At 44.0% G+C, this 23,429-nt stretch overlaps 1 protein-coding gene and 1 long non-coding RNA gene across 5 annotated transcripts in view; one reads left to right on the forward strand and one right to left on the reverse strand.

Moving 5' to 3' along the window:
- PBX1 (PBX homeobox 1) overlaps positions 1–23,429 on the reverse strand; it is a 293,334-nt gene that overhangs the window by 13,153 nt on the left and 256,752 nt on the right. For 2 of the 3 annotated variants that reach the window (XM_039222847.1, XM_039222846.1), the window contains 3 exons: positions 21,944–22,103; positions 14,756–14,868; positions 13,273–13,362 (listed from right to left, as the gene is read on the reverse strand). In XM_039222847.1, the coding sequence (XP_039078778.1) occupies positions 13,273–13,362; positions 14,756–14,868; positions 21,944–22,103 (363 nt within the window). The remainder of the gene's footprint in view (positions 1–13,272; positions 13,363–14,755; positions 14,869–21,943; positions 22,104–23,429) is intronic. The other variant, XM_039222848.1, reaches the window with a different exon arrangement.
- On the forward strand, positions 9,837–14,738 carry LOC120224583. Of its 2 annotated transcripts, none has more exons than XR_005526617.1 (4): positions 9,837–9,862; positions 10,183–10,405; positions 10,924–11,193; positions 14,678–14,738. It is a non-coding gene; the product is annotated as an uncharacterized LOC120224583 (long non-coding RNA). The 2 variants fall into 2 exon arrangements; XR_005526618.1 differs by having other exon boundaries at positions 10,924–11,024; positions 14,678–14,732.

The raw sequence follows: 23,429 nt of genomic DNA on the forward strand, positions 1-23,429 counted from the left end.
GTAAGCAAAAGATTTCCAAACTCTCTTGAAAATATAACTACCTGTGAAGAATGTTAACCGATTGTTTTGCCTTTGCCACAAAAAATAAGGTCAAAGAAGGCAAACCATAGCGATCAACTTAGATGAGATTCAGAGGTGCTTGATTTTCCCTGCCCTAATGCCCAATGCAGAAACCGGGTAATAACAGATTCCAAGAAAATGCCTGCCAATCAAATGAATGGACTGTGGATCAAGCTCAAGGCCACAGAGTCAACACCTGTCCGAGAAGAAAGCATGGGGAAGACAAGGAAGAGCTGTAGATCCCTGATTGCTGAATGTGCACCCATAGAAGATTCATGGCGTGATTGAGGAAGATTATAGGGTACAAGGGATAGAGAAGTGGAGGTAAAGGATGTATACCAGGCTGTGATAAATGGAAAGAAAAAGAAGAAGAAGAAAAAGCCATTTTTGCATGTGGGAGAGAGATTCTGAGCAACAGAAACACAAAAATGCGTGTGTTTGTGGGGATTCCTAGAAAATCCAGTCATAGGTCTTCTTGCTGGTTTAAAAATAAATAAGTAAAAAAGAAGAGAAGAGAAGAAAAAAGAAAAGAAAAGAAAGGAAAAAAGAGGAGAAACCTCTTAACTACAGGTTCAAGTACACTCAAGGCAAAAAGTATGCATTAAGCATCTACTATGTACCAGGCCTGAATTGCAGGCTAGGATACAAATCTAGGGTCCTGTTTAGAAATCAGGGGGCCTATTATTAATTCCTTGAGGAAGATTGGTACGGAGGAGGGCACTTGTTGGGATGAGCACTGGGTGTTATATGAAACCAATTTGACAATAAACTATTATTTAAAAAAATAAATAAATAAAAACATTAAAAAAAAAAAAAAGAAATCAGGGGGCCTAGAGAGAAAGAAAAGCAAACGATCAGAAAAGGACTCTCATTTCAAGCCAGTGCACTAAGTACTCTGTAGATCCCGTCTGCAGGGACTAGGAAGTCCTAGGAGAAGATAATCCTGAGCTAAATCGTGTAAATTTAGTGGGATTATGAGATCTTTGCCCACCGCCATCGATCCCAGGCTATGGATTCTATTGCTTGAGAAAATTAATCACTAGGAATTGCCTCTAGGAGAGGGGAAGCTCAGTAGGACAAAATGCGGACAGAAGTGTCATTTACAGCACCAGGCACTTTCAGAACCTGCAGTCTATGTGGGAAGCGCCAGGCCAGGTACTTGGGATTTTCAACAGCAAAATCAATCACGCGACACAAGAAATGGGAAAGGGTACCCACAGACTGTTTTGCTCACCTTTCATTTTGCTGTTGTTGTGATCATTTTGCTGCCTGGTTTTGCCTCCCTCTGAACATTTTTTGTTTACATTTTTAAATGCCCTAATTGTTTTAATAAACTTGAATTAAATAAGATCATGCATATAAAATGCCTAGCCCATGAGAAGTCAGTAAGTGTTAGTTATTAATACAATTATTAAATGTCATTTTAGCCTGTTAATTTTCTATCCTTAGTGTTTTTTAATTGTTCTTTAATTTACTGCTTTATACCACTTCCTTATTTTATTACTACTTGATCTGTTTTATAATCTTTGTAAGTATGTTCTGAGCTGATGTTATTTATTTGAACTACTCATCCTAGCTTATTTTATGTTTTTATTGTTCTCTTTAGTAATTGTGTTTCCTAATTGCTTTTAACCTTTGCTTGCCCGCTTCACACGCAATTTCTTCTTTTTCCCACCATTTTCCCCCTCTTGTGGGCTCCCCTGTGGTTCATTAGTATACTCTTTCTTCCCGATCCTGTTCTTCTTTTCTAGCCTTTTACAAAAATTTTATTATGGAAATATAGTTGACATATTTCCTAACTCTTTTAATTTAATATGTATCACTCCTTTTTGTATTTAAAATTTTCAAGTTTTACTCATTTTCTATTGTCCTTGCACTTGGTTGACTTAATGTACTGAAAATGCCAAGTGTTCAGAGGGAGTCAGGTCCCAGCAGAAGCCATGGAAAAGCGAGGTGGACCCTTCTTATCCTTCCTGTTGGTCCGGGAGGGAGCGTTACTTCTGTACGTTGTTCCCCTAGTTTCTTTTTTTTTTTTTTAAATGTTTATTTATTCATTTTTGAGAGAAAGAGCAAGCAGGAGAGAAACAGAGAGAGATGGAGACACAGAATCCGAAGCAGGCTCCAGCCTCCGAGCTGTCAGTGCAGAGCCCGACACAGGGCTCGAACCCACGAACCGGGAGATCATGACCTGAGCCGAAGTCGGACGTTTAACCGACTGAGGCACCCGGGAGCCCTTTCCCCATTTTTTTTTTAAATGCTAACCTTCCCCCTCTAAAGCCATTATTTAACGTGGGTAAGCTACTGAGTTAACAGGTAAAATTTTCCTATTCTTCTAGTTTACTGTCCCCAAATTAAAAAAAAAAAAGATTTCTCTTGATTTCATACCTGGATTGCTCAAACAGTCTTGCCATCTATTTTAATGAACCACCAAATTTCTCCATAAGGAGACACTGGATCTAAAGTTTCTGCTCTCTCTCCTGTAAGATCACTGGGTCCCTGGCTCGGTTGGTTAAGCCAATAAGACACAAGAGTGGTGTCATATAGGCCATATCCAGGGAAGGACTTCCTATGTAACTTTTAGATTTAATTTTAGTACGAGAACCAAACGGTCTTAAGCACTCCATGTGCCGCCCAGAAAGGATACATAACGTAATAGTCACAACTGCGTTCTCATTCTTTCCCCTATCAGCCAGGCTCTAAAATATTTATGACCAGGAAACGTAACAGATTCTTGTAGGGTAAGGTTCTTGCCAATTTCCTTTACTTAACATAAGAACTAGAAGCTCAAGACTCTCTCTGGACAAAGAGAAAGAACAGAGGGTCTGGAGTCAGACTTGGGCAGGTCCACATCCGGGCTCTAGCCCTTTCTGGCTATTGGATATTGAGGAAATGACTTAATCTCTCTGTGTCTGTTTTCTCATCCATGAAATGGAGAAGAGCGTGTAAGTGAAAACACTGGACTGTTCCAGGACACACACTAAACGTTACAAGTTAGGGTTCTCAGTATGGGTGCTGGTGGAAGGTCAGACCTGCCCTGGAATTGTGAGTGTGGAGTCTGCTGTGCCTTGGCTCTCCTTCTCCGCAGAATGGGCACAGTGTTCAGCTGTGACACTGGGTCTCTCTCTGACTCCCAGCCCTGGCATGAGAGGGGCCTGGAACTTCTCTCCTCAGAGCTTCACTCCCGCCCCCCCCCATATCCCCTTCATCTTGGAGTTGGCTGAAGATGGGCTTGCACACTCCCACAACGGGTTGCTTCTCTAAGGAGAAATAATTTTGGACAGGTGTGCGCCTTTGAGAGATAACAGGGGCACCTGGGGGGCTCAGTCGGTCAAGCGTCTGACTTCGGCTCAGGTCATGATCTCACGGTCCGTGGGTTCGAGCCCCAAGTTGGGTTCTGTGCTGACAGCTCGGAGCCTGGAGCCTGCTTGGAATTCTGTCTGTCTGTCTGTCTCTCGCTCTGCCTGTCCGCCCCCGCCCCACGCTCTGCCCCCCCCCCCCACTCGTACTCTGTTTCTCTCAAAAATAAAAAAAATTTAAAAAGTTTTAAATTATGGAAAAGGGAACTCAAGTCTCTTTAAAAGCAGTGATATCAAGGCAGAACCTAAGGCAAGTGTCGAACGAAGCACCCAATTTGATGTAAAATGGACTTTTTAGCAGAGTCTGACGCTCAGGTCGAGGGAGGGAGCGAGTAGTGATGAGAGAGGCATCTGACACGTTGGAGAAGAACAGACTATTCTATGGACAATCTGTGCTCTGTCCTTCCTTTGCCTTCGTTTTTGTTTTTGTGAACGATCACAAAGGGACAGACACAAAAAAGTGAGGATAGTAAACCTCTATGCAAATGCACTACATTCGTCAAAGCTCAAAAAAACATACACTTCTTCTCTGCACACTTAATTGCGTACCATTTTACCCCAGAAGAGAGAAAAAAACTACAATCAAATAATGAACTCTAGTTAATGATACACATACCAGTGACGTTTATTTAGGTGAACCTGTCCTGCTGTCTACAATTTACTTTGAAATGGATCAGAAAAAGTAAGCTAAGGGGCACCTGGATGGCTCAGTCAGTTAAACATCTGACTTCAGCCCAGGTCATTATCTCTCCAGCCCTGAATTCAAGCCCTGTGTCGGGCTCTGTGCAGACAGCTCAGAGCCTGGAGCCTGCTTCAGATTCTGCGTCTCCCTCTCTCTCTCTCTCTCTGCTCCTCCCCCACTCACACTGTCTGTTTTTCTCAAAAGTAAAAAACAAAAACAAAAAACCCCAACAACATTAAAAAGAAAAAAGAAAAAGAAAGAAAAAGTAAGCTGGATTGGTAGATGGGTAGAAGGATGCAGACATGGACAGATGTGTGATCAAGCCAGTAGAACGAATTATTGATCACAGAATTATAGGTGGTGGGTGTACTGGTCTTAATGTAAAATTCTTCCAAGTCTTCTGTATGTTTGAAACACTTGAAAATAAAACATTGGGGGGAAACTTTAAAGGTAACATCCTTAATGCAAGGAAAACAACATAATCTCTTCTCGTGGGTAAGTCTTAAGCAGCATTTTTATTTTATTTTATTTTATTTTATTTTTTAATGTTTTATTTATTTCTAGGGGAGAGAGAGAGAGAGAGAGAGAGAGAGAGAGAGAGACAGCGTGAGCAAGGGAGGGTCAGAGAGAGAGGGAGTCACAGACTCTGAAACAGGCTCCAGGGTCTGAGCTGGCAGTCAGCACAGAGCCCGACGCGGGGCTTGAACCCACGAACCACGAGATCATGACCTAAGCGAAAGTCGGACGCTTAACCGACTAAGCCACCCAGGCGCCCCCTTAAGCAGCATTTAAATGTGCTTCTTGCTAGAGCAGAGCTTCTCAAACTTAATGTGCTTAGGAATCACTGGGGCATCTGGTTAAAGCACAGAATCTGACTTAACAGTCTTGGTGGGGCCCGAGAGTCTGCACTGCTCACAAGCTCCCAGTCAATGCCAATGTTGCTGATCTGCGGGCCACGCTCTGACAAGGCCAGCAGGTCAGGGAGGAAGGAACAACTAAGCAGTGGCCACCAGAGAAGGCTCTGGGCACCTCAGAAAGGTGAAACAGATGAGATCTCCTATAAGCCCCAAAGGGTTTTTAGAGGTAAAGAAAGGGTTCAAGAGGAGTTCAAAGACATGTCCTGCTTAGGCTTGAAAATTATCAGGTTAGATGAATTAATGGCAGTCAGAGTTGAAAATGCTACAAATAGAGTCATATGAATGTGGCATTTATGTATTTATATTTTACACCTTCCTCCAATTATTTCATTGTTTAAAGCATATGATGCTAATCACAGTTAACTTCCTGCTTCCCGTGCACGGTTAATTTTTAATGAAGAGTGCTATTAACATTAAGAAAGGCTTATTTAAGCAGAAAGCATGCTTTTCTGTGCTCTGTGTTAGCAAGTCTCCTGTTTTTCACCACGGCTGCCGCTTCAACATTATCATCCCACCTTCGGTGGCTACTCCATGACTGGCATCTAGAATGTTCTGTGTCAATATGGCCGCCACTAGCCACATGTGGCCATTTAAATTTCAATTAACTCAAATTAGATACAGTTCAGAATTTGTTTTTTCAGTCACACTAGCCATATTTCAAGTGCTCAACAGCCATGTGTGGCTAATGGTTAACTTATTAGACAGCACTGAGATAGAACATTGCCATCAGTGAGAAAGTACTTGGGGATAGCCTGGGTCTAAAAGGAAAGAATAGCTTTTGGCACGGTTCCTTGTAAAATCTGTAGAAGAATGGCAAATGTCAATCCATGATTATAAGCTACTCAGATTTTTAGTTGGCAGGAGTATGATTGTATGTGAAAATTCCTTTCACAATGGCCCGTTCCCCCAATTCTTTAAAAATAATATTATGGTGACTATATTGGGTATAGGTAGAGACATTCCCTCTCATAGAAGCAGGGCTGGAATGAGATTAACTCCGAGCCTTTCTAGGGTTCTGTGACTTTACAGAGCACAAGAACCATGTCTTAGGATATTTGTATTTCTGGCGGTGGATATTAGAAGGTTCTCAATAAACACTTGTTTAATAAAGCATTTATTCATTTATTTAGTTATCTGGTGAGTTGTTCTAGACTCAAACTCAAACCTTCTGCCTTATTTCTTTAAGCGGAGAATATAAACACTTAATATTTAGAGATATGGGAAAAAGTTTCCCCAAACTCAGAGTCAAATAGAGATTTTTTTTAAGTACCAAATTTTAAAATAACAACTGGATTATCAAAGACACGGGTCTCATATTTTTGCCTGAAAACAAGCTAAGAACATGTAACTCCTTCCCACAAGGCAAGGAAGCCATCAGCAGATACCAATGCCAATGTTTCCCACAATTAAATTCTGCCAATTCATTAGCGTAATTTTTACTGAGGTCTAGATGAACCCGGCCACTTTCAGGAGTAACTACAAAAACAAACTGCCCTTTTGAGGTTGTGAATTTTTTCTTTATAGAGCAGACAGCGGGACCGCCTTGAGTCTGGAAAAACTGACCAGATCCTAGCCCAAGGATAGCATGGTGACAGGGCCAGATGTGGGCCCAACTGGACAGGAAGCTGTAAAATACCAATTTCCAATGAAAACAGTATGGCGTACACTGTCATCTCACAGATGCGACTCTTTTCCAAAAGACAAATTTCCCTTTCATTTGTAGCTCGGAACTATTTCCTTTCCTGTTGTATTTTCCTGGAAACGGGAAAACATCATGTCTTCTAAGTAGCATATGATACTGGAAGAGGCCATAGACATCTAAGCTCAGTTGTCTTTTTTAGAGTCCAGGAAACCAAGTCGTACTGAGGGAAAGTGATTTGTCCACGGTCACACAGGCAGAAAACAGAATACGCACACATGCGTACATGCACAACCACACATCCTATGAATGTGATCTTGTTTAAAACTAGGTTTGAGATCAACAGAATTCTCTGTGACGACTTCTACAGAGGGATGAGGTGTCTCTACAACCGGGATACGTATTATAAGCCCGCAGTATGGAGGAGGGTACATTTTGTAAATTACTGCAGGTTGGTCTTGAGTCCCTCTCTTCTGCTGTAGAACCCACTTTCAGATTCTCTTTCCTAAACTTGAGAATTGACTGGCTCCCTTGTTCGAGTATTCTAAGAACAGGAAACCTGGTCACAAAGTGATGAACGACACTGAAAACTGAAACATGTGCTGACTGGCATCAGGATTTTACATAATCTCAGGTACAGGCTTTCCCCAACCTGACCTGGATATAATAGGATGTTGTCTCATTCGCCAAGGTCAAAAATACTACGGATGACTCACTTATTGAATGGATGGATGGACGATGCATGGATGAACACACGAACATATGAGCGTGTCAGTGTACAAAGATGCCACAGGACTATTTGGACTCATTCATTTTCTGTACCTTTACGGGCTTTCCCCTGGCCACTGAGGAAAAACAATGGATGCATAGAAAATTAAAATATTAAGACTTTTTTTTTTTTTGCTTCTTCAACAATTGTGGGCTCAAGTAAAATGCTTTTCCCTTCTCAAATGCTGAGTTCACATGGTATTAAGGTTTAAAGGCCTCATCAGATAAGAAACTAAAGGGGCTTCCTCATTTCCTTTCCACTCTACCATAAAAGAAAGGCAGGCTGGAAGCTTCTGGAAGGCAGGGGTCCATCTACCCCATTCCTGCTGCCTTCAAACCCTCTGGAGCTTGGTTCACCATGTTCAGATCTGTCAATTCTCCTCACCCCTTTTATCCTTCTAGCCTGGGGCTGTTCACTGGCCTCTTGTAGCAAGCCTCAGAAGGTACTCGAAGGCAGGTAACCAAGGAGCATATCTGGATATGTTTTCATACCTTCACATTTCAAATTCCACTTGGCAAAATAGAAGAATTAAAACTTCACATAATTAAAATGAGATTTTAAAGATTTGCATATGAATTTTAATTATCACCCTAACTTCCCAGTCCTACACTTTCACACGTGGCAACATCTTATTAATATGTACTTTAAGTGGAAGGAGGTCTCTCAGAAGTAGTTAAGGAAAAATTAAAATGATGGCACATGGCCAAGTATTACCAAGTAACCCTTCTGATATCGAAGCGCCTGCAATGTGTTCACTTCAATAGGATGCTATTTTTATCCTCATGATTTATATTTTATTTATTTCCTCAATAAGTGTCCCTTTTTCCCTTTGTCTAACATGGGAGAAAAGCAAACCAAAACAACAATACGTATGCTGTGGTTTACAAAGAGAGACATTTCATCTCTGATTTTCCATGCCTATAATTATCACAAAGCAAAACTCACGAGATATTTCTGTCATAAACTGACATTCGTGGCACTATGACTTTACAGTGAGAACGCTAACACTTTATTTCCATCTTCACTAAAACTCTTGAATAAGAAACATCTTACAAGGGTTGCTTTTTTTTCCCTTCTCTTTCCAGGGGTTTCTATGTACATTTAAAATTGGCTGGAGTGAACTCACTCCCTTAACTCACATTTGAAAATAATTAAAAATAAAGTGTTCCGCCCCGGGAAGAATAAGGCTTTCTGCTTCCACAGATCTCTGAGAATTCACAGGGAAAGGTTCATGTAATGAAAGCTCTTTCTCCTCCCCATTTAGGACCTCAAGATACAATTTTAGGGGAGAGCAGTGGGGGAGGCTAGAAGGAATGGCAGGGGCTAAGTCTACCCAAAGCGTTCTCTGGGGAGACCAGCCTACAATGGAGTCTGGCATCCCTGGAGCTGACAAGAGGAACCAAAGAACATACTGGAAAAACTCTAGATCTATGGAGCTGAAGGGGAATTTGGAGCTGGCTTATTATCTGTTAAATTTTACAGATGAAGCAAAAATACAGAGGTGATGACTCTTATCGAAAGCAAAGCCACAGAAGGATCCCGATTTCAAGTTGCTTCTACCCCCTACATGTCTGTCCCTGGAGGTTTCAGCGCTCCATCTGGTAGAGATGTCAAAGAGAAAAGGCCACCAGAAACGACGTTCTATTGCTACAATGGTGGTATCCCACCAATAGGTTTTGGCACAGGTTTTCTTTGAGGACAGGAGAAATTCTGCAGAATTCAAAGGGATCATCTTCTTGACAATATCATCACTATCTAGCTTCATGGATTTAATGCTGAATCGAATCATATTCTCTGAGAATCCACACTGGCCAAAAGGTTCAGAAACTGTTTATAAAAGGGAAGACTGGACAAAGTTTGGAACTAAAGACACGGGATATTTGTGGGTTAGTAAAGCATGTAAGTAAAGTAAATAAATAAAAAGTAAAGCAAAGTAAATAAAGTAAATAAAAACCACCACCAGATACTTCACTGCTGTGGATATTGGTCACTGAACGCACTTTTTAAATCCAATGGCGACTTGTCTTCTCTTACCTGATTCGTTCATCAGTAAACATGTTTTGAGCAACTAATACAGGCATTTAGGAAATACTTAGGAAATATTCGGGAGTGAAAGGCACGAAGACCAATCAAGTCTGTCTGTTGACATATCTATAATGCAAGGGAAGTATATGTGTGATGGGGCACAAAGAAGCAGGAGAGAAGGGCTAAGAAGGAAAACACAGGCAGCAAGGAGGAGATGGCTGTGACTGGGGAAGCGAAGGGTTGAGGGTGGGGAGGCAGGCATGGGGAAGGTGGCACAGGAATGAAGGGCATTTATGTAGGTGGTAACCATGAGCAAACACAGGGGGATGTGAGTAACCAGGTAACAATGAACTGACCACGTTGCCTAGCACCCAAATTCTACCTGGATGTCAGAAGGATGAGGCGGAAGGGCAGGTAGGTTGGGGCCAGAGTGCGGGAGACCCTGAATGTTGGACTTGGGGTTTGAACCTATTTAGGTAGGCAGCAAGACTGGCATTGGTGATTTCCGGGCAAGGAATGGCACAATTCAGAGGGTGTATGCTGGAGAGAAGAGATACCGAAGGCAGTAACAGTGACTAGAAAAATGGTTACGTGAAATGGCCAAGCCAATGAACTAATTTAGAACGAGGGCAATGTCCGTGAGAAAGGAAAGAGAAGAACAACGTGATAGCTGAGTGATCTACGGACGGGGCTCTGATTGACCGGAAGTAGTATAACCTCCCTCCATTCTTCAGGGCCCTTCTAAGCTGCTAAGTGCCGTCCATTGTCATCTGAGAGCACAAAGGACCTGAGTGCGCCACCACTAAGGAAGAGGGTGTACAGAACTTGTGAACTCTACATCCTTTTAGAAAGCATCGCTTCACACCAGGAGCGAAAAATGTGACAACAGTGTCCTAACCAATCCTAACTAGGACCTACCTACTGTAAAAAACTGCTCCCACAAAAGGAGAAAACAAGGTAAAATGAGAAAGTTATCACTTAGAACTTCATACTGCATTCAGGTGAACAACTTCTGCTTTGCCAAGCCCTTTCCTCCGTATTTTCTCAGTTTCCCTAAAGCGGCCCTTGGGGTATTAAAGGGTGGGAATTACTGGCCCCGTTTTCTGGAAGAGAGGTACGATGCCTACCCAATGGACACCAGAGAGTGACCAGGGCCAGGGTCTCCCAGCTCTTTCCCAACCTTCCATACCTTTGCCACCTGGGCTCACTGAAAGACACGTGGTCTGAACTTGATGGGATTTAAAATAGACATTGGTTGGATAAGATACGAGCGCTATGCAAACCCAGCCAGGGGAGCAGATAAAGGCTGCCCAGAAAATGTCCTCCGCCAAATGAAACACAATCCAGAGTCCAGCTGGGAATTCCATTGCTGCCTTGGGTTTGGGAATTGTTTATTTTTACTTATTGGCTCAAACCTCTCATTCCTGCCCTCATCTCTTCTTGTCTCCCTCTTTCCCTCTTTCTTCTCCCGGCAGCCAGAGCCCCACTCTGCACGTACACACGTGTCTGGGTCGAATACCATGGTCTAAAAACACAGCTCGCTCTAACCGGCTTTGTCTCCTGCAGGTGGCACAAGGTAAAGTTTAAAATGGATACCAAAGGCACGTATCCTACCACGATCAGGCTTTGAATCATTTACCCTGCATATTAAAGACCCAGAAATAAAATAAACACGGTTCCCAGGGAACAAATTAACGCACAACCAGAGACTCCTCCGTGTGGCATTTTCAAGCTCAGTTTCTGCGGTAAGCTTATATAATCAGATATAATTGTCTGCATATGTTTGGTTACACTCTTGCAGAAATGATTCCCAGCCCACCAGATAACATCAGAGGGGTCAAGGTTGACCCCACCCACCCCCACCCCAGACCTGAGTGGCACCCCCTTCTGCACTACCCAGTTAGGAAGAAAGATACCACAGAGCAGAAGTGTGAGCCCATTTCCTGCCCACTCACATAGACTTTCTGCAGTTCCTTTTTGGAATGTGCCATATTCGCCCCCACCCTCTGGTACTTTCCTCGTCTTCCTGTCTCCCACCTATATAGAGGGAAGCTTTCTCTGCACACAAAAAAATCTATCTTCAGAAAATGCATAAATGCGTATGTGCTTGAAATCCCCACACCAAGCAGCACAGGGCAACTTCATTCAGCTGAAACCCATCTTTGAGAACATAAGCCTTCCACCAAGTGTCCTGTATTTTTCTAAGCAGGTTTCCAGCAAGTCAGCCATTAATATGGTAATAACAATTAGCAGAAGCATAAGAAGAGAAGCATGGCTCTGTTCTGGAAATCCTTTCTGGAAAATTGCCACGATTGCCCAGAGTATGTTCAATAGGGTTAGCTTTGATCTCCTCCATCTCCCACCAGAGAGCGACTTGATAAATATCATACAACTTTGGCATAGATTCCGCCTAAAGAAGGTAGAAAATAGAGGAGTCCTAACTGGAGGGGCCTTAAGAGTCACCAAGACACTTATAAATTGGTAACTTGACTCCTTTCTCTGACGTCCTAAGGAGCTAGCTATACCATGTTCAAATGCTCTGATGACGGGGAAATCTTAACCTCCCCAGGAAGCCAATCCCTTCTCTGGACAGCTCTATGAGAAAGGCCCATCAAATGGTGAAGTGAGATGTATTTCTCTGTATCTTCAGCTCTGTGCTTCTATCCTTCCCCTCTTCCGATCACTCATGATGAATCCAATCTTCCTCACCAACAATGTGTTTAAAATTACTATATACCTACCACATTTTCTCTTTTACAGGCTAAGAATTCCTAACTCTTTCAACCATTCCTTGTGATGAACCAGTTGGTATTCCATTGATTCCTTCTAGTCTGGGCTTAGTCATATTTGACTTGAGCCATGCAGGTGGAAGGAGCCATCACCTTCCTCACTGCAGACACAATACCTCAATGAGTATAGACTGGGATGACATTAATATGTCCCGCCTACTTTTGCTTCATTTCATCCCCAATTCAGTTGAATCACAACAATGGAAACAAACAGGAAATCGTCACCATCAATCAACCACAGTTTTCTTCCACTGTTCTGAGCCAATAGTTCTAATGGCGCTTCCTGCGACCTCGAAAAGCCCAGGAAATGACCCCCTGATCTAAAGAACAGCCTCCTTTTCCAGGCTGCCTCTTGTCCCAGCTTGCTGTCACCGCTGCTGAGATAGCAGACGATTGATCTGAGAAATCAAGTTGGATTGCTGTCCCAAATCTACATTCGGTTCTCCTTGTGTCTGTCTGATCGATTTCACTCTGTGCGACACAGCTTGTCGCTATGAATTTTCATGCTAGTCAGAGCCGCCAGCGCGCCCAAGAACAAGATGGCCCACACCCTCCCTGGCCCTTCAACACACCCAGCCTCTGTGTTAATTTCTTTTCTCCTTTTTGTCCTTAGAAGGGAGATAGGCTCTTGGTTTTTTTTTTTAGACCACAGACCGGGATGCAATGGATTTTGGCCACTGGTTTTCCTGCCCAGGTCCCCAGGCCCCAGCTCGCGGCGACATTTCCTACCACTGTTGTGCTCGGTGTCACCTGTTTAGCGGCTCCTCTCGGCTGAACGCGAGTGGCCGCAGGTGCCATGAGAACGCTGATCGCGTGTGACAGCCCTAGACGCCAGCTGCCTGCGTGAAGCCTGCCCAGTCGCCACTTTTTGTGTGGGTGGAAGGCCGCCTCCGGCGTGGCCGATACAGACACAAGAAGCCAGGCGGCCGTAGAGCTAAGATGAGTCCTACTAAGTGGCATTCCGAGCCCCGTGGCTTTGAAATAATTGGTTATGATAGAAGAAACACAAAGGGCGGGGGTGCCTTGTTTTCTTACACTGATGCCCTGCGGACTGTACATCTGACTGGCTGCGAGTCCGTCACTGTATCCTCCTGTCTGGCTGATAACATGGCGAAGGGTATCCACCTAAACAGATGAACAACAACAGAGAGGAGATTAGTCAGGGAGATGCAGGCAAAGGAAGGCAGAGAATCATCGCGCAGGCTACCGCGTTAACTGCGATCATGGTGGAGGTATCCTCCCCGGGAGGGGCCCGCTAGCAGGAGGCCGGCCTCTCTATCTGCCGACTCTGTTTTGCTTTCTGAGTTCAGTTAGCAGGACGGGAGAAGGGTCAAAGAAACCTGGGATTCCCGCCGCTGAAACGGACTCCCAGCGCTGCATGAGACGGCAGGGACCAGGGGACAGAAGCAGGGGGAGAGGACGGAGCGAAGGAGCCACCCCTCCTTTCGTACAGATAACCCACCAGAGCTTCTCCTTTGCTGGTTCCCTACACAAGTCAAGGCTCTGTCTGGAGGCGGCGCGGGCAGCCACCTCACAGAGAGAGCCGTCTGTGACCAACACCATCTTTCCGAGGACTCGGGTGACGGCCAGCTGCTCGTTCGCTTGACCAGTCTGATCATGGCTCCTCACACTCGTCCCCAGGCAGCATTTCCTGGGCGAGGGGCCGAATCACTGGCCAGTTGGTCTCTTCCAGGCACTTAGGGTTTCCTGTTCCACACGCAGGGTTGGGGAGTGGGCTAAGGTGGCCCCCAACTTCCCTAGCAACCCTGACCCAGATCATTTGACTTTACCCTCTCCCAGCAGGCTCTGTGCTGACACCAGAGGGTGGCTTCCTGAGGTGTAGTGAGGGCGGGCTGCTTGCTAATGGGTACCAAGGGTCTACACCACACGACCTGATTTTTGCTTCCCAACACGGGCTCTGACTAGTGACCAGAAACCCAAGTTCCTTGACCTCAAAGATGCCCGAGAAGATGAGTTTAGTCAACCTGGCTGGCTGTTTTTAAAGCCCAAAACAAAGTAGGAGATATGAAGGTATTTGCCTACTCATCAATTACTTCCTTAGCTGGCAAATATTGAGCCTGGGAAACCATGAACAAGAGGGAGGCCTGCGATGTGAGACAATGGACTGAACTCCTCCTCCCTTCCCTTCAATAAGGAACGAAGACACTGCTGGTCCACATGCCCGGCAGGCCTTGGTCACCTCACCCTGTGCTTGCTCTTCTCTTGCTTTCCCAGTGTGGCTGACAAGCCAGAGCCAAATGCATTCACAAAGTGTGGACGAGATTCCCCATGACCATGGCTGTCTTTGGTTTTGGTTTGGTTTGGTTGGTAAGATTTTGTTTCTGCCTTGCCCTCTCTCTCTCTCTCTCTCTCTCTCTCTTTCTCTCTCTCTCCCCGCCCATCTCTCCCTCTCTCACCATCTCCCTCTCTCTCTGGACAGAACTGGCAAGTGCCAATATGACCGAGGGCTCTGGGACTCCACTGCATTCACCTGGTGGCACATTGGCTGGGTCCCTACCTGTGACTGCACGTTGGCTCCAACCTGGGCCCCTTGGTAAGAGTCCCCATTGAGTGACTGCACGCCCATGAACAAATCTCCAGAGTTTGACATGTTAAAAGAACTGGAAGAACCTGGAAAGGAAAGAGTGAGGCACCTGAATCACAGAAAGGAAAAGGGTCACAACCCCTGCAACTAAACAGCCAAGAGGAAGAACGACATGCAAAGCGACACCCCCCCAAAAAAACCCCACTAAAATAAAAATAATATCAACAGAATCCGGTTAGTAGCATGAAGAACAGAGCAAGCGATAAAGAGTGCGTATCGTCTGTGTTATGTGAAGCCACCTTTTACTGCAAGTCGCCAACAGGCCTGTATCCCCTTAACAACTTCAAGCTGAGAAAGGGAACATTTGTTCTTTTCAACTTTGTCTATGTGAATTGGAGATGGTCTCCAGAGCCAAGTCCTCTCTTTCACACCAGTTAAACTCTAGGGGTTCTCCACAAGTTGAAGGATATGGGCCAGTGCCACCATGACGGAGAACATGAGTTATTACTCAGCTGCCCCCCAAACAGGCCGTAGCCAACCCATCTGTGCTCACGTGGGAAGCAGCCCGGGAGTGTGGTGTGCATGAAGGCAGTGCCACACATTAGGGCTGGCCCTGGGATGTGAGTCCATTGACATTCCTGATTTCTAGAAGGAAGGTCAAGCTCCCTACTGGGTGACAAGCAGCCTCGGAGGGCGTCAAGGACTGCAAGAAGATGGGAGAATGGTCACCTGCTTCCCTGGCCACCCACTATTATGGAAGAACATGACACAGAATAATGGGCTGGGGATTCTGAAGCATGCACAAAATACGAAATGCTAACAGTAACGCTCATGATAACAATAAAAGTGAGCCTCAAGGAGAGCAGTCGGCTGTCTGTTTTCACCTCCCAGAGAAGCAGCCTGCTCCCAGGCAGTTAGCCTTCAGGCAGCGCGCAGGTTGCACTGTGGGCAACCCAGCCCACCCTCCGCCGAAACACGAGAGGCGTGGGGAAGCTTCATAGTATTCTGAAGTCATCGTGCAGCTCAGCGCATTAGGAAAGAAAGCTCAACGTGCAAGGTTTGGTTAAAACATGACGTTAGCCTAGAAAAGGAGAGACCTCAGGGACCCAGGTCAGTTCCACTCTGTTTCCAACTCGGTCTTGTTCAAATTGCACTCTTGCCCTCACACTCGGACAGCCATCATCCGTGTGGGATCACCCAGCAATGATGCCCCGGTGCTGACACTTCCTTATGTCCCCAGCTAGGGGTCTGCCCAGATAGGGATCTGCGCTCTCCTAGACAGCTGTCTCCTGGAGCTCAAGAGAAGGCTCTTTCTGTCCCGTAGAAGAATCCCTTAACTGGCAATGAATTCTGAACTCTGTCACTCTGTCCTAGGCCTAACTGCTCATAGCATTCTCTTACTTTCAAGGCAGGAGCCAATTAGAAGAACCGAATGTTTTACTTGAGGGGGTCCTCAAGGTAGGAAACATCTCTGTTTTTCTGTGTTTTGGGGATGTCCCTCCACGTGCAAGAACTAGCTAACTAGTGTGTTACATAAAACGATCTTCCCCTCCCCTTTGTCCTGGGAAGAAGGGAATGCTTTCTTTGGGGTGGGGGAGGGCGAGGGAGAATTGGGCACCATATGGAAAACCACGATGTCTCCAGAGCTCTGTAATGTGTCCTTGTCACAGGGCACGTTCTCTGTTTGACTTATCTGCAAGGAATTAGAAAACCGGGGTCTTGAGCAAAAGAGGCCCAAGGTCTGACCGGGCGGAGCTTTGTCCTGGAAGTTTCTTTCAGGAATGTGGCGCAAATCTCCCCAACGTGCGGTGAAGCAGGGCGTAGCACAGCTCATACTGTCATGTGCAGATAAATAATTCGCAGACTTGCATGTCCAAATTACATCCCTCTCAAACCTTTCTTTTAACCACCGGGATAGCATCTAAATAATAACCGCCATTTTGTCATCATTGTTACAACACATGGTACCATTTAGATGGCATCAGAACCAAGAATGGTTGGGTCTATGGTCCCCAAATGATAACTGTCTAACACCAGGATGTTTTTTCCTCCGAGAAGGTTCAGTTTGATGCCCAGGTGTTTTCTTTCTTTCCCAATCAAATAATCACGAAAGAAACCCCACTCTATATGCTTCACTGATGGCTTGTGGGAAATAGGCATGCAAACCGGGAAATGGGAGAAAGCCCCACAGGGCTGCACAGGTACCAGGGACCAAGCCATCCGCGCAACCAGGAAGGTATGGAATGTGCCATTTACAAGACATGCACGGCAACTGACACAGATGATTTAAAAAATATACGTGTGTAGATAAATTGTAAATGTCTGGCTGCTGAATGCCCATTGAAATGACCGTGTGCACATCAACATCCTTCATGTACAAGTGCATTTGAATCAGAGCAGTAATTGCAGGAATAATCCCTGTGTTCTTGCCTCTGCATGTTATTGTCTCTGTATACCCGTGTACAACATCACCATGGCTTCCGACACTCTGGTAAGTATCTAGAGGCACTGATGACTCTGAGAGAAGAGGCCACGTGCCTCAGATGCTGCAATAAAGCAGCCAGAAGCCCATATAAGGCTCTAAGTAAGGAGGAGAGGTCACGTTCTTCATCGGGCACTAGAAGTTAGAAAAAACTTCTCCCAGAACGGACAATATCTGGAGGAGGATGAACCTCTTGACAAAGGGTGGACAGGCTGTCGGAGATGCCGTGGAATTCTCAGTGAACTAACTCAGAATATCTGGCTTGCCAAGAAGGTCCGTCAGGCACCTTACCTGCAGGTGGCTGGGAAGTAATTGGCAATTACTAGGAGCACATTTTAAGACATGCTGGTCAGTTAAAAGGTTCTGAATTTGCAGTGGGAAGGGAGGCAAGTGGCTCATTTAAGCTGTCATCCAGACATGTGAGGCAAAAACTGGCTAAATCTGCACTCCACTAGACAGACAAGAAATAATGGGTCACCTATGGATTCTAATGCACCTGCTCGGGCAAATACGGCGTTGCAGAGATGTGTTAACATCCGTTTTCATAAGATCATTTCCCAAAGACTGCATTTCTACTTTGAAGAGTCTTTAAGAGACTTAAATTTGTTCAGAAAAAAAAAAACAAACCAAAAAACCAATGAACTTCATAATCCAAAAACCAGAATACTAATGATAAAATCTAAACTTAGAGCAAGGTTTCTAGGCATTGGCCCTATTGACGTTTTGGCCTGGAAATTCCCTTGTTGTGGAGGAATGCTTTACGTATTGGAGGGTGGTCAGCCATATCCCTGGCCTCCAGTCAGCAGATGCAAGTGGGACCCACCTCCCCAGACTGTGACAGCCAAAGGTCTCCAAACATTACCGAGTGTCACTTGAGTTTCAAGTTCACCCAGTTGAGAACCAATGACGTAGCATAAGAGAGGATTTCCTTTTCCTTACTGAGGAACGCAATGCGTTTAAAAGTACTGGCTCATTATTCCTCATAGCACTTTCATAAAGCGGCTATATGACAAGTACTGTCCTAATTCTGCAGTCTTGAAATCAAGGCTTCAGAGCGATTAGGTGGTCGCCGATCAGACTGGACTCTCTACACCATTGGGAGGCTCAAAAGATGGAGCCTCTTTGCTAGATATAAGGTTCACTACGTCTCACGCTCGCCTCTCTATTTTTCCATGATTATTCCCCTTCCAAACTCCAAAAATCATTGCTACTTTCTACTCAGGACAAAGCACAAGAGAGAGAGGCTGTCTGGCTCAGTGTGAAACCCACTTAGACGGTGCACACGAAGGTTTCTAGAGTTCCAATTCCAGCAGGCTGTGTTTTCATTTTCTAGCTTAGAAATTAGGAGAAGAAAAAACATAGCAGAAAACATCAATGTGGTAAATTCTTTCACTAGGTTTAAAACCAAATTGTAAGAGTTCCTATGGATTTACCAAGTGCTGGCCAACCTCGCTGAGCATGCTACCTCCTCTCTGTGTGCCCTACATATATATAAACCTCTCTAAGGAAGCCAGAATCTAGGGGTTTTAATAAGATCATCCTCCTCCAATCCAGAAAAACACCAGGCCTTCATTAGGGGTGTAACACACGTACAAGAGCTTGCCAATCGCTAGTGGCAGAGGAAGAACTTTGAAGGCCAAGCTCACTGTTAACCCTGACACACACACAGAGCCAGCAAAAGAATTCAGATCGGGGGAGGGGACCCTGAGCCTCAGTGAGCCTGGGGTTGCTTAGCTAATCATAGCATTTAATAAAACACCAATGTGGATGCTATGCGGCAGCAAAATCTGTAAAGCGCAAGCCAATTTCTTCCTTCTTGGAGCTAAAATAGTCTCTAGAAGATAATCTGACCTTCTAAGAGGGGCCCTAGTTTTCTGAGATCTTATTCTGGCTTTTATAAAATCATCAAAAATAGGACACCAAGAATGAGTCCCTGCAGGTGACTGTAGAATTATGGACCTGAGGTTATAACTATTGCTTCAAATGGTCCCCATTTTTGCCTTTTTTGTTTTTGAAGATTTCATTTTCTTGTCTTCCTTCTATTCTTCCTTTTGTTCCATCCGTTCTGCCCAACTCTGCTGGTGTCAGATACGATACATGCCAAGTAAATGCTTACTCACCCCTCATAGGTCCTCACCCAAAGTGATTTTAATGAATTATGCTTAAGGAAACAAGAGACCAGGCATACATCAACAAAAAGGAATATTCAGAAATGACCTCAATAAAGATACTTGAGTGCTGCTTGTCCACACAAAAGCCTCCAGAGGGAAAAAGATTTACTTGCAAAGTATCCTTTTTGCAGTAGAAATGAGTATTTATATTTAGTAAAGCATCTGCAGGAAAAACCCTGCTTCAAAATGAAGGATGTAAAAGTTTCCAGGTTCCAGATCTGTAGACTTAAAACTCAGCCAAAATATATTTTCACATATTAACCTCTTATTTAACACTCGTATCTACTTCAAGGATCATTTATCCTTTGGAATTACCAAAGACCTGGTGAGTATACGACATTATCGACACCCTAGGTGAAAAGTCTAAACATTTTAAAGTTCTCACTTTATCTGTGCACCGATCTGGGTGGAGGTAAGAGTGAAGGAAAATGCAGAAAAGCCCACGTATAACTTCTCGTGTTAAAATGTTGATGAATGAAAATTCTGTGCTATTGCACATATACAATAGTATTTCCTTTTGTCTCTGCCGTAAAAAAAAAAAAAAGCACTACAAAGGGGTTCCTCTGCATATTATTTCCAACGACTTAGGCATGACTGGATGGCTTAGCTCAAATTTTCCATAATAATTTACTTTGTGCTTAGAATAGTCACAGAAGTTGAAGCTACCAGAAAAATTCCTGAGGAAACTGTAATCATTGACTGACACTCCAAGAGAGGCAACATAATTCTTAAACACAGAGTTGGGGGGGGCGGGGCTTGAAATGCTTACTTTTCTCTTTAAGTGCTTTAGAAAAGAATAAAAAGTTACGGCTTTAATAATGAAGGGAGTTCACAGGGCCCTTCTAGGGACTAGTCATAAATCATGTTCAACCATCTGCAATGCAGATATATCGGGGACAGGAAAAAGTCATTTTGATATCTGTTTTGCATTATGATAACCTTCGCAGGAGTGTTGAGTGTGTTTTTGCTAATGTTGACAGTATCACACTTTTTCCAGAGGCAAATGAACGTGTCTGCTGAGCAGTGCGATTCAGCTCATGTTGCCAGAGTCTGAAAGGCTTAATAGTGGACCAGGTGGGGGAGAAGGAAACTCTCCGGTTAGTGAACTTCTTAGCCTTGATCCTTTGTCAATCATCCCATGATGAGGAAAGAAGGAAACACCCACGCACAAACCTCAGAAAGTCAATACGCTCCTCAGGGTTACCCAACCTGGCATGCTGGGAAAAATAAAACTAGACTGAATTCTACCTTGTCTTACCATGTCTGTGCTTACAAAGCTCAGGCCGCTCTTCATGCATGAATCCATTTAAACAAAAAAAAAAAAGGCTATGATGGAACAGCCAGTGACTTAGAGAGACTTATGATAACAAATTAGTGCATCTAGAAGCTCACGGAAGACGGTAGCCTGTGGAGCCTTACACGTTTCCAATAACAATCCACCATAAGGTAGAAAAAGAATTTATTTCAGGGAACAAACAAGCTTCAGGGTCAAAGACCCTCCCGAGAAATGTTAGAAATTCGATTTTTAATCGTATTATGGTCAAACACATTTAAATTTGTGAGCCTTCAAGTTGCAGGCATCAGTTTTCTTAGATGTGCACTGAGCCACCAAAATCAATGCAGACGTTTCATCATGGGGGCAAACATCACATAATCTGAGACCACAATTATTTAATAAGGAAGTATTTCTGGCTTCCCATTACCAAAAAAAAAAAAAAAAAAAAATGACCAACACACCTTCCATAGCATACAAACACTAAGGTTAGATTTTATGCATTATTGACTGTTTTTTTTCCACATATGGAAATTCAGAATTGGTGATACAAGGCAAACCCCAAAATCTATTATGTTTCCCTAAATTCTGCAGTTAGTGATAGAATGCATTAAAGTAAAACCAGGTGGATGTGACGGATATTATACCAGGAAAACTGGAATGTGAATAATCTGAATTCATCACTGGCAATTTTCTTTGTAGTCTGCATAAAGAAACCAACAAAGTAAAATAGTAAAGAACACCAGCTATAAACAGTGGATAGGGGTGATCTCAGTCTGGTGTGCAGAGCACTGTAATGAGGGCTAGTCCTGCACAGGGAGTATGCTAGCAGGTCCCCCAGACACTATGTAATGGACACGGCCAAGGAGACAAGGTTAAAAACGTCATGTGAAACAGACTAAATGCGAGAGCCCCAAGGGACGATCTCTAAGTAATAGATGGAGTTCATCTTTGAAAGGAGAATGTGAAGGTCTTCTCATCCAAACCAACCAATGTAGGTCCGTTCAACGTAAACAGACACTTTAGCGCAAACATCCAGGCAAGGCCGTCTCATGAAGAGTAAAACGCACTCTTTCTTTGGAAATGAAAGGAAAAACCCAAATGGTAATCAACATCAAAAAAAGACAACCGAATATATACAGGAACCAATCAGAAACCTAAAGGCTTAAAAGAAAACCCCACGATAGGAAAAGCACGTATACAAATGATCCCCCCAAATCAAAGAAAAAACTAACCAGCTGAGTTAGGAGTCGAGGGTGAGTTAGCTTGGCTTCCATGGGCTGACACATTGGTAGCAGTGACAGCTGTTTTGGCAGCATAAATATTGGCTTCCTCTTGAAATTTACCTATGTTCTTCTTGTACCGGATTCGCTTATTTCCAAACCAGTTTGATACCTAGAGCGGTTTAAGAGAAGAGGAGAAAGTTAACATTCCATCCTGTGCAAACATCTCAGAGAAAAGGAAGGGCAGCAGGAGAGGCAGGCTACGTGGGCGGATCCTATTCGGATTTAACAACATCAAGAGTTGTCAGCACAGAGCCTGACGCGGGGCTCGAACCCACGAACCGCGAGATCATGACCTAAGCGAAAGTCGGCCGCTTAACCGACTAAGCTACCCAGACACCCCATAGCGCAAGCATTTTAAAATTTGCTTCCCTTTTAAGAACACGACACCAAAATAAACACACCAATTCAGGAAAAATGCCCGTTACTTATCAAAGCTAACACTGAGCAATCAAGAGGCACGGAATTTTAAATATCTATATATGGGGTGCCTGGGCGGCTTAGTCAGTTAAGCTACCAACTTTGGGTTTCAGCTGAGGTCATGATCTCACAGTTCGTGAGTTCGAGTCCTGCATTGGGCTACGTGCTGACAGCGTGGCACCTGCTTGGGATTCTCTCTCTCTCTCTCTCTCTCTCTCTCTCTGCGCCCCTCCCCCTCTCAAAAAAAAAAATAAACCTAAAAAGAAAGAAATAGAAAAATAAATACTCAAACAAATCTCTATCAACATATAGGTGCTCTCACTGATGGAGTAATTTCAAATGTATAGAAGTTAAATAATGCTAATATGGACTAGATTCTTAGCTGTGTGTACTACAGATCTTAGGTTCAACATAATTCAATCTGATCGATTTCACTGACTATTTTATGCAAAGCTTGGTGTTACTTACACAGGAAAAAACTGAAGCAGACCACAGATTATTCCTTTGAATTCTGGGCTTTAAATATTAAAGGCAATACACAAAGTAAGCCTCTTTTACTTTCATTTGTTAATGTATTTCCTTCATGTGGCTCACAACAGCTGTCCTGACTTGATTTTATGTCCCCTTTCCCTTTATACTACAACCTCTGCCAGAGACACAGAGATGTGGTGAAATTCAAGTTTTACCCGTAAGTCCCTGCCTCGTGAGGAACGTTTTATACCCCATTTTCCAGATGTGACTTCAAACTAAAATGTTGCATTTTTGCAAATAAAGTTACTAAATGAATTTGATGAGGGAAGACAAAATTGATAACACACAGGTACCACAGCTTTCACCTAGTTTATATTTATCCCCAACACTGGCAGATAAAAATAATTCTCGCAAAACTATGTTTATCTTTTAAATGCATTAGCAAAACTTAGGGGCGCCTGGGTGGCTCAGTCAGTTAAATGTCTGACTCTTGGTTTTGGCTCAGGTCATGATCTCATGGCTTATGAGTTGAAGCCAGGCATAGGGC

This window comes from Hyaena hyaena, unplaced genomic scaffold, assembly GCF_003009895.1.
Source record: "Hyaena hyaena isolate Hyena2069 unplaced genomic scaffold, ASM300989v1 scaffold_1196, whole genome shotgun sequence".
Taxonomy (NCBI): Eukaryota; Metazoa; Chordata; class Mammalia; order Carnivora; family Hyaenidae; genus Hyaena; species Hyaena hyaena.